This window comes from Aythya fuligula, chromosome 1 (genome assembly GCF_009819795.1).
Source record: "Aythya fuligula isolate bAytFul2 chromosome 1, bAytFul2.pri, whole genome shotgun sequence".
NCBI lineage: Eukaryota > Metazoa > Chordata > Aves > Anseriformes > Anatidae > Aythya > Aythya fuligula.
The window spans coordinates 82336720-82348784 of NC_045559.1; the positions used below are offsets into that span (position 1 = coordinate 82336720).

General features: G+C 40.5%; 1 protein-coding gene across 2 annotated transcripts in view; it reads right to left on the reverse strand.

The window, feature by feature from the left end:
• FAM131B (family with sequence similarity 131 member B) overlaps positions 1-12065 on the reverse strand; it is a 47716-nt gene that overhangs the window by 23649 nt on the left and 12002 nt on the right. For both annotated transcript variants that reach the window (XR_004254557.1, XM_032208216.1), the window contains exons 2-3: positions 4076-4185; positions 2595-2630 (exon numbers count right to left, since the gene is read on the reverse strand). Coding sequence is in view for 1 of the 2 variants with exons in the window: in XM_032208216.1 (XP_032064107.1) it covers positions 2595-2630; positions 4076-4185 (146 nt within the window). In the remaining variant the exon portion in view is untranslated. The remainder of the gene's footprint in view (positions 1-2594; positions 2631-4075; positions 4186-12065) is intronic.

Here is a 12065-nt window from a genome sequence, read left to right on the forward strand (position 1 = left end):
GCCAATCTAAGAGAGATGAGTTTCTCTGAAAACTGAGTGTAAATGTAGTGAGTGAGGCATTCTGTAACTTAGCAGCCAGGAATGAGTGTGTGTGACACATAACCTGAAGCTATCAGAAAGCAGGGAAGAACAATAAAAAAGGTAAGGTGTAGCTTAGAACACAGCTTGTTCCATTGTGCACTTCCTTTGATGATGAAGCTGGTTAAAGAATGCCAGTCTATGCCCCCACTGGTCATTCTTGCCTGGGCACTGCTGTTCAGTATCTGTCCATTTGTATCAAAACAGCCTGAGGACTCTGCTATGATAAACCTAATGAAAATGACCTAGAACAGAAAGCATCTGCAGGAGGTCTCTGCCACTCCAAGGCTGAACAGCTATGGCAGAAAGGCAGGAATGAATAGGAAGAGAAGGAAATTCATGAGCCAGCATTGATGCCAAAGATATACAGAATTACACTGAGAAAGAGAAAGAGACACATTGAGAAAGGACTTGACGGATTCAGAATGGGCTAGAAAATTGGAAATTGCAAGTAAGAAAACTATCTTCTACTGTCTTTAAGGAAACATGACCTTGTGTACCTTGCTTTCAGGTAGACAGAAATGCAATGAGGAAAAAAAAAAAAGTGGTAAAGTTCTTCTAGTAAACTGCTGTATGCTGTGTAATTTTCCTGCTCAATGTGTTTCTCTAAGCAAAAGAGACTAAGCAAAACATCCCAAGCCATAAGTGCCACAATGGATGAGATGTCAGTAGTAAGGGTTGGTGTATTGGGTTTATGTGGCAAGGGTTTGGTAGCAGAGGTGTTACAGGGGTGACATCTGTAAGAAGAGCCCCAAAGTTGCCCCGTGTTAGATAAAAGACAGTTGCAGTCAGCTCTGAAAAGGACCTGCTGCTGGCAGAGCTGACCCCACAAGCAATGCTAGTTGTGCCTCTGGGAGAGCATATTTAAGAAAGGGGAAAAAAACTGCTGCACAACAGCAGCTGGGAGAGAGAGAAATGAGAAACAGCCCTGCAGACACCAAGGTCAGTGAAGGAGGGGGAGGAGGTGCTCCAGGTGTCATAGCAGAAGTTCCTCTGCAGCCCATGGAGGAGCCCCTGGTGGAGCAGGTGGATGTGGCCTGGAGGAAGCTGCGGCCCATGGAGAGCCTCCGCAGGAGCAGGCTCCGGGCCAGAGCGGCAACCTGTGGAGAGGAGCCCACACAGGAGCAGGGGGTCTGGGGGGAGCTGCCACCCATGGGGGACCCGTGTTGGAGCACTCTGCTCCTGAAGGACCTCTCCCCATGGTACAGACCCATATGGGAGCAGTTCTTGAAGAGCTGAAGCCTGTGGAATGCCCACATAGAGGACTGTATCTCATGGGAGGGACCCCACACTGCAGCAGGGGAAGAGAGTGACCTGAAGGAGTGGAGTGGCAGAGATGAAGTGTCATGGACTGACCACAGGCCCCATTCCCTCTTCCCCTACACCACTCAGGGGGAGGAGGTAGAAGAGCGCTGATGGGAGTGGGTGGGAAGCTGTTTTTAGTTTGCTTTCAGTTTCTCACTGTTCTAGTCTGCTAGTGATATGCAATAAGTTATATTAATCTCCCTGTGTTGAGTCTGTTTTGCCAGTGACAGTAATTAGTGAGCAATCTAAATTAGTGAGCAATCTAAAATCTCAATCCTTGAACCCTTTTCTATTGTATTTTCTCCCCCTCTTCTTTTAAGGAGGGGGAGTGAGAGAGCAGTTGTGGTGGAGTTTAGCTGCTCAGCAGGGTAAAAACACCACAATTGGTTAAAAAGGCAAATCCCCTCGGCACTCAGTGACCCAAGTGCTCTCAAATCACAGAGAACCAGAAAATGACACACATTTAAAAAGTATCTGAAACCTGAAATTGCTTACAACTGCCAAAAACTTGGCTTCTAATCCTACCTTTCAAAATGTATAAAACTATCAACACTAATTTATGGGAAGATACTTTTAAGTATCTTTTTTAAGTATCTTAAGTATCTCGGCCAGAAAGAATAGTTTGGTAGCACTAATAGAAATTATTCCCTTTTCAGGATACTCTTTTTGCGCTAGTGGAAAAAAAAAATAAATCATGGCATAGGTGTTAAGAGCAACAAGGAACATATGTTATTAAAATATTTGTTTGTTTCTTCTTCCACTTATTAGCTAAAGTTAAGTTGTGCTGACCATCTTCCTCAGGGGACTGTAAAAAATGTCTTTACTTCTGTATGTAGCTGAAAATTATAAGATACATTTCTTCCAAAGTCCTGGAAAAGATCAAAGACTACTGATTTTTTAAACTTGTTGGATATACTTCTTCTTTATCTAACAGTGCCAAGAAATATCACAAAGAAAATATCAGAAATTACACACATTTATCCCAGAGGGATAAAGGCAACTTAAAAGCCACCTGCAGATCTAAATATCTTGTGAGACAGAAGCACATCAAAATTCATCAGCATCCTCTGAATCTTAGACAATGCTCAGAATTTCAGTGGCAGTGAAGACTTTCATTCATGTTTCCATTCTGATTGCCACTATATCTAATAAAAGACAAATCCTGGGCTTTCTATGACTAGAATATGAACAGTAGTGTGGTGCATACTCACATTGATACCATCCCAGGAGAAATCTGTCCGTGTTTGCTAAAGAAACCAAAAATGGACATGATGTTAGTGTAATGAACAAGTTGCAAACAGCTATGCATCTCTCCAAGTAGTTTGCCATAATCAACAGCCGGTACTCTAGCTGATAGATTAAAAAAACTTGTGTCTTTCAAGCTGGCTTATTCCCTTTTGCTGGATGTGGTGACTGTAGGTACAATGGTATTTGGAAGTATGCAAGTAAATATGAAGATAAAAAAGTACGAGAGGGAGAAATACAAACACCTTTAAGACTCCCCTTCTTACAACTTTTCGTTGCTAAATACTGCAGCTGGAATCTCTGTATGGGAGGTGCATCCCTCAGGCTAACACAAGGAGGAGCTACACTACCTATCTATTTTTACTGTATGATAGCAAGTTACAGAATGATTTTCTTCCAAAATTATTTTTGCTTGTAGTCTTTCAGTTTGTCCACTCTGACCCACTTTCCCTTTGCAAAACAGATCCCTTGCCCATACCAGTCATTACAGCAACAATTCATAGTGCATTTCCTTCAGCTGGGAGGACTCGCATCTCAACATCTTGGCTTGGGGATGTGAACGCTCAGGAAAATTTAGATGAATTGATTACAGCTATGGTAATTTACATAAATCAAAATGTTTCATGAGATATGGTTTATACTCATTGGCTTTAAAATCTGTATTTGATTTTAACTGAGTTTTTCATACAAGGTTAGGCTCCACTATTTCTGTCATGATTTTGTGAAACTCCAAGATTCTTAGAGTTACATGCCAAGCCAGCAAAGTGTAATAAGGAAATAAAGTATTAAAAGGAAATAAAATACCAATACATTAGTACTTTGTAAGATTAGGCAAATTGTATGTTATTTGTGAACATTCTTTGTGATTTCCCAAATGTTATTTGTTGATATTTTTATTAACCAGGACTGCATATTCTGAACCTTACAAAGCTGAAAATTCAGGTATCTAAACTGCAATAATTCAGAGCAGGAAATGAATCAGCCCTTGACTAAACACTAAATCAATTGGCAGTGAGTTACTAGTGAATGCATTCCTAAAAATCAAAATGGAGACAAATGTTTCTTCAGAAGATTCTATGGCTATACTGCAGAAGCTGGGACATAGTGCTGGATATTTCAGTGAATCCATTATTCAAGGAATGCAGACCTACAGGCTTGTCAGAACTGCCACAGTCTTATTCATGTTCTGTTCTGCCTCTGTTGTGAGTGGTTAAAAACATCTTTACGTGCAAACTCTTACTCACTCTGGATATTCAAAAGAGTGACTCAACTCTACTCAACACAAGCCAAACTGCACAGATACGGAGGTCTGATCCTTGGGTGCACACTGACATCCTAGTCCCCTCCCACATGATGCCCCAGTGATAAACAACATGCATTTCTAAACTCAGAAAGAATCATATATTTCTGATTCCCCTGGATAAGTGTGTCTGGGACAAGCACTCACCTCAGTGGAAGGACGGTGGAAGCTGCTGCCATGCAGTGAACTGGTGCTGTCCATATTGATTTGGTCCACATCTTTCAGTCCTTTCCAGTCTACTGCAATCACCTCATTTCCTGCAGGAACATATCTAGTCAGGCTTCCAAATGCCACTGACTTAAATGTGTTTTAAGAGTCTTAAAAGCCAAGTCAGCTTAGCATACAGAAGAATCACTGACTTTAAGGCCATAATGGCCTTAAACCAAACCTGATTTTTATCAAACCATCTGTACATCATTAACTGTTACATTTCACAAGGATATCTCCATATGAAGACCAGTCATTTGTGTTGCTCTAAAGCAGAATGTATGCTTGGCTAAAGCATAGCTTCCCAGAAGAAAAGAATCTAGTCATGATGTGTGACAGAAATAACCAATTCTTTTGATATCCTGTTCAATATTAAGCATCATTACTTAAAAGGCATTTCTTCTTTTTAATTTGAAATGGTTTGGCTTCAGCTTAGAGGTGCTGGTCCTTGCTTTGCCTTTCTCAGAAAGATTAAAGAGTTTTTTAATACCTGCTGTTACGTTTCAGAAAAGTTATTCATACATTTGACTTTCTTCTTGACGTATCAAATAGACTGAGATCCTTAGGTTTCTTATTGTATAGCATTTTTCCATCCCCCTTAATAAATTGTTTATTATTTTTAAAGACATCTAAATTTGACATCTAAATTTTTTTAGTTCTTCAAAATGAAGACATGAAACCATGCATAGTAATACAGGACTCCTATAACCCATTCTGCTAATAAAGGTAAAAACGACTGGCTGCTCCTCATCATATTAACCCATTGTGCCATAACCTTGCAGTAGACTCTCATGTTCAGCTGTTTGTTCACTGAGATCCCTATGCATTCAGCACAGTTTTCTGGGATTGGCACCCATTCAAAAGCAGAATCTGTGCTGTTTGATTTTAGATGCATTTTAATACAACTTAAAGGATTAAATAAAAATAAATGTTAATAACGTAAAATAGGAATGATAAAATTGAAAGAATAAATATAAAAACCAAAATGATTAATACTAAATTTTAATATAAGTGAAACTAAATGCAAACTTCATATAGCCAAGTATCAAGACTGTTCTGTATGACCTCTCTGTCCATATAGCTATTTACTGTGCCTTCAATCCTTGTTCCATCTCAAACTAAAAAACATTTTATTTCTGCATCCATGTCATGGAGGAGAAGGTTATACTGTGCTTAAAACAGCCTTTTGCAATCTAGCAAGAAACAGAGCTCCAATAATGATCATTGATTCCTGGATCAATTGTGTAATCTCTAGTCTATTTAAAATATATATTACTAAATGTGAATGGTGCTATTTTCATTAGCATTTTGCTTTTTATTTGCTCTTTGTCGCAAATTTCTTTGCCACAGACACATGAAAACCCTGTTGCTTTTTCTAGCATCTGGCACATTTACACTGGTTTGTCACTACCTGGGTAGAGATTTTCTGACAGGCAAGAGGTATTGTGCAATCCTCTGCCCTACACAGGCCTGTAGGAGGCATGTAGGCATTTATGGGTGGGAAGCCTGAGGCATTCATCAGCTAGAATTCAAAATGCAAATAAGTTAATTTGGTCTTTTAAAAAAGGCTAAGCTTGGTAAGTCAGAAAACAGCAGAAAGCAAGTATTATTTGATTTAGTGTCCACCACATCTTCACACCTCATCACTTTCTGCTGTGTAAGAAAATCTCCTTCTCAAAGGATCAAGTCATACTTTCTCCTCCACACATTAAATATGTTTCTGTTCATTGGGATAATTGTAACTGAGTGCTTTAATAGCATCCCCAATGTGCTTCTGATTGGCTAAGTAAAACAGAAACTATTCATGGAACTTAAAAGAAAAAAAAAATCCATAGTGTCTGCTACAAAGCCAAGCATTAGAAGTCAAACATAGCCTGATTTCAGGAGGTAGCAGGATTTGGCATTAATGAACATGACAAAGACTACCTTTCAAGGTTGTGATCATCTTGACTGATTTTCCTATCAAGTACATGCATGTATTTGTCCTTACTGAGCTCCATTATTTACTTCTAATTGTGATTACCATTAACCATGATCAATTCATGAGCTAGAAGTATACAGCTGAAATTGTTTTCAATTCTGATTGGATCATTCAGCATCTATCCACAGTCACCCTCCCTCCTTTGCAGGGTATGTCACATCATTTGATACAAGCTTATCTGCACACCCACAAAGAAGCACAGAGAGACAATGGCAGAAGGTGGGATCCAAATAGTACCCTGGCAGGCTGCTCCCAGGCACAGAACAGGAACCATCATCCTATCAAAGTCATGTCTCAATACACCCAGAGGCTCATAGGGTGACAACAGCAGGTGGAAACCCAAGTTGTGCACTCACACGAAGGGACACCCTGTCTGGACCCCTCACAAGGGTTGTTGCATAGACAGCCTCAGCCCCATGGTTCAGAAACAGTGCCCATGAAGATAAGGCAGGGGAAAAGGTTCTCTAAAGCAACTTTGAAACTGAGGGAGGTGTTCATATGCCATGGAATATGGGACCTACTATTGGATGTAGGAGAAGAGCATTTAAGGATTGCAGTAGATTTATGAGATGTTTAGGGGTAGAACCAATGGCAGGGAAAGCGTGGGATCGAGGTGGCTTGGGGAGGAATGTATGTATATATGTTGCGTATGCATGCTTGTGTGTATGCTACTCAGCCTTGCTACTCACTGCAGCTGGTGACATGGAGCTACAGCAACCTTGCCGCTACTGGATTCATCTCTGCTCATGGGCTTCAAGTGCCCATTTATAAGGGCACTTGAGGTTGTGCACGAGCTTTCCAGCGGATCTGGAGGTATCTCCACTCAGGCCTTGGCAGGTCCCCAAGGCCAGGCTGCCAAAACTTCCTCTAAATCCTGGTGTGCAGTGCCTGTATGGGACAGTTACCTCACTTTTCTCTGGCTGTGGAGTACAGCTGCAACTAGCTCACCCCAAGCAGTCAGTTCTTGTATCGTTACATAAAGCTTTGATACATCATTGCTACCTTCTACACAAGCTTTTATTATGCTTTGTCCTTCCTATTTGGCAGCAGTTTCATTTTTCTGTTTTGTTTTGTGGCAGACAGCACTACTCCCTGCAAGACTGAGCAATCTTGAATTTGTCAAAGCAAGAGAGGGTGCTCTGGTGTGTGCTTGGATTCAAGTGAGAGGGACAAGGCCATAGTGGGCCCACTCATGGGCTGCTCATTCCTAATGTGGCTGAAGAGCTATTAGGTTTGGCATTAAAATCAAAGCTAGAAACATCTCTAGCAAAGGAAAGTCTCTGATAGAGCCTTGAGAAGCCCAGCTGCGAGTCCCAGGTGCATCAGCTATAAGTTTTGCTGTTGGCTTAAAATAAATGTATTTGATCTTCCTTGAGCTGGGAAAGGGTAGAGGGTAGAAGCTGGTGGAGGGCAAGAAAGGGGAACCACAAGGAAGTGCAAATCTGGAGAGTGCACATAAAGGAAGGAGTGCGGGGGCTGAATGTCATCAAAGTGAGCCAATGAATTCAACAGAGGTCAGTGGAAGGTTGAAATTGGAGTTAGGTGTAGGAGTGGGTGCCTACTTCTGCTTATTGGGATTCGGTTGCCTCTTGTTGTAGAGGCAGCTCCTGCTCCTTCACTCCATCAATAACTCTCTGTCACACCAGAAGGGGAGAGCTGAGGCGTTCCTGCTGCAGAGCTGATATAGACAATGATGCTGGAGAGGCAGAAGAGGTGCTACCACTCCAAAGCAGAAGGCAAAAGTACAGAAGCCTTCATTACAGACTTCAACAGCAGTGCCATAGCTGTTTTATTTCCATTTATCCTGTTTCATTCCTGTACTCTCAGTTGTTTCTGAACATAGTGCTGTGACACTACTGTAAGTCTACACATCCTGGCACACAGAGTAAAACAGGCTGCAGCACTGTTCTGAAAATGCTCTGCAAGGACCCCTTGACACAGAGATAGAGAGAGACTAACCTCAGGCAGACAGGTGCTCAATACAGGCAACTCGACAGCCGCAAAGTTTGGCAAAAGACATTCAATTTTTGATCTCAATACTGGTAGCACACTGATAGTTTCCATTTTTGTACAGTGTGTATAGAAAAAGCACAGAGGAATTTTGTTTTTCCTTGCACTTTTAAAAGTTGTTGCTTTTTTTGTTTTGTTTTGTTTTTAACATCATAAATTCCATCTTTTCCCTGAAAGACTCAGTAGATGACTGAAGAATAAGTAGGAAGCTAAATATAAGAAGCAGTAAAATGAAACCAACACAGTTGAAATACATAAATATACTAAGTGACAGTGTTTACAGATCAAAGTTGCTTTGTATTTTTAACACAAATTTAATTTAAAAAAAATCTGACAGACGCATATCTAGAAAGCTGTATCCATCACAACTGAAGAAATGTTTCTACTCTAGCCCTCTAAGCCTTTGGGGGAAAGACAATCCCTCTGCTCTTTACAGCACTGCTTAAGTAAAAATAAAGATTTAATTTTAAGTCAGACATTTCTAAATAATAAATATGAAAAACATTTTAAAAGGAAAAAAATAGATGAGGGAAACAAAATACCAAGATGCCTCCCCCTGCTTTTTTAAGCATGGTAACTATGGACTCACAAATTAGAAAATGTATTTTCTAAAATTCACAAGTAATATGAAATAGCAACTATTTTTAAGAATGCACTGGAAAACTCCAAGAATCCATCTGGATGACTGTATCCCACGTTGCTGATGTAATATTAATTATTACTTTTTTTTTTTTTTTTTTCTTATTTGGAGCCCATTTTGATGAATACTTCGACTTCTCATGGAGACATAAAATATCTTGAACATATTTCAGTTTCTTTTTATTTCTGTGATCATAGGAAATTCATCTGGTTTTGAATTACTTATCTATTGTAATGTTAAAAAGTCTATTATATTTGGGTTTCCTTTTGCAATTTCTCAATCCTATTACTACTGTGCATTCATTGACAGTGTATTTGATATGTATGCCTGTATTTTGTTCATTTAACAAGGTACTTGCTTGAATTGCACACCTGCATCTATGCAGAAGCCTTTAATAACCTATTTTGTTGCAACTTCTGTGTTGAATGCTCAAAATCTCTAATTTGTCTTCTATGTTTTGTTTTGCACTGAATAGAACAATATAGCTTTAGAGTCCTAAATTTTCTTCTTTTTTTTCCAATGCAATGCTGGTGAAGATACACACTATATACTAAACATATATTTGTGTCAATCGCTTTCAGATGTGTTGTCAATTAACATAAGAAACACATTAATTATACAATGAGTTTCCAGCGCTGTTATTATCCACTGTTAGCAAACCATCTTCTGTTTTTCAAGTTTTACTTTCCGCAGAGAGCAGAAACATTATCATTCGATATTGGTAGGCAACTTTAATGTTGGTAAACACCAATATTTAGAGTAAATGGTTCAATTATTTCTTTCCACTCCTTTCTTTACCCTGAATGACTAAGAAAGCAACAAATGTAATTGCAGTAATTATGATCAGTATTTAAATTGTACTTTCCCCAATATCAATTTTGGAGGAGCTGTTAACTCCCTTGAGGGTACAGAGGCCTTGCAGAGAGATCTTGACAAATTAGAGGGATGGGCAATCATCAGCAATATGGAGTTTAACAAAAGCAAGTGACAGATTCTGCACATGGGACTCAGCAACCCTGGATATAAGTACAGACTGGGAGATGAGAGGCTGGGGAGCAGCCCCACCAGAGGGTTTTGATCAATGGCAAGTTGAATATGAGTCAACAGTGTATGCTGGGGTCCATCAAGCACGACATTGCTAGCTGGTTCAGGGAAGTCACTGTCATGCTGTACTCTGCACTGGTGCAGCCTCACCTCAAATACCATGTGCAGTTTTGGGTGCCACAATATAATACATAAAACTCTTAGAGAGTGTCCAAAGGAAGGCTATGAAGTTGGAGAAGGGTCTGGAGGGCAAGTCATATGAGGAGTGGCAGAAGTCACTTGGTTTGTTCAGCCTATAGAAGAGGAGACTGAGGGGCAACTTCATGGTGGCCTACAGCTTTCCTCATGAGGGGAGCAGAGGGGCAGGCAGCAATCTCTTTTCTGTGGTGACCAGCAACAGGATCAGAGGGAATGACAACAAGCTGCAACAGGCTGGATATCAGGAAAAGTTTCTTCACCGAGAGGGTGGTTGGATGCTGGAACAGGCTCCCCTGGGAAGTGGTCACAGCAGCAAGCCTGTCAGAGTTCAAGAATCATTTGGACAATGCTCTCAGACATATGGTTTGATTTTTGGGTGGTCCTGTGTGGAGCCAGGAGCTAGACTCCATGATCCCTGTGGGTCCCTTCCAACTCAGTATATTCTATGATTCTCTGAATTTTCATTATACTCGTGGAAGTGTAATATCTTTGTCTAATAGAACACCTTCATGTCCTGTCAAACGTGGTTGAAATGAAATAAGTGGAAGCTACTGGAAAGTACTGACAGATGGACAGATAGTGTATCACAGGACCCTTTTTCTTCCCTGTGTGCTTTACAGAAAGCTGTTGAAAGCTAGCCTAAAGGGCAACATAGAGGAAAGGAATAAGCCTCTGTGCCAAGTGAAGTGTTCCTGAGCTGAACCTCAGATGAAAGCATTCAGATTCTCCCAGATAAAGCTCAGAAATCAAACTGAGTTATTTGCACAACTCTATGAGCATGGATAAGGAAACATAGAAAGTGGTTAGCTGTTGGCTTTTTCAGAATGTAGATAGCAACTGAACCACTTGTGGAAGGTGAATATTAAAATGCCTGTTTTCATGGATGAGAGTGGGTTGAGCAGTGTAGTGCTCTTCAAAGCATCTTGGTCTCCACAAAACAGATGTCTCAGAAATTTTTGATCAAAAATGAAAACATCTACAGTTCTGAGATGTCTGTAGGATTAGGCATCAGACAGGCAGTTCTTCTTCAGGATCTTTGCTTTGAATTTGGGTAACCTAAATTATTTCCCAGACCATTCTGATTCCTTCTGCAGGTAGGTCCCTTTTCAGAGCTGTTTAGGAAATAGAATTAAGGAACAAAGCTCCAAGACCAACATTTTCCTTCTTGACTGGAAGCATTTTCAAACCAATTCTAAAGGTTACTGTACACCATGTCCTTGCAACTAAAAAGAGCTGAACACTGAGCCTAATGTTACACACATACAGCTCTGTTCTGAGAAGCAGTCATGTCATTTAAGCTAAGGAGATACTGCAAAATGGAACACATCCAATTAACACAACAACAACAAAAAATCTCAAAGACCTGTCTCATTTGCAGAACAAGTATCAGCCAGCATGAACAGCAGCGATGGATTTATCCTCATTCTTCAGTGCTTCTCTGAAGTGCAGAGAATGTGTCCCCAGGGGCCTCATTCAGCACAGTAAGTATGAAAACGTCAATATGAACAAAGGTAACAGCCTTTTTTATTTTTTTCTTTTTTTTGGCGGGCCTGTAGCCAACATTGCAGAAGTAATATGCAGCAGGCAATTTCATATCTTGCTCTCCCTATGTATTTAAATTTTAATCTCTGTGATTGTCACATGACACTGAGCACTGTCTTAGAGAATAAGAATATCATTAGTTGTGACATCTATGTTCTGTAGCTTCATCTCTACCAGTGAGAAAGACGGACCATCCCAGCTACTCACCAGGAGTCAACTGGCAAATCGCAATGCACCTTTCTCCCTGCACTCTGGAGCAGGAAGAGAAAGAAAGGTTTCACTACCATCTCAGGTTCTGCAACACACAGAAGGACTTGGAGAAGGGACAGCACAGAACCTTTCCGCTACCCAACTGTCCCCTTTACCCTTTTCTCCCCTCACCCTGATGTTACCATTTTACATATGAAAAACACATGTGAGCCCCCCTGCCCTTTCTTTTCCTATAGGCTCTCCCATTCACACCATAGCCTTCCCCAGGCTCTCTTTTCCTCCTTAGCACCTCTGTGCATTCTTTG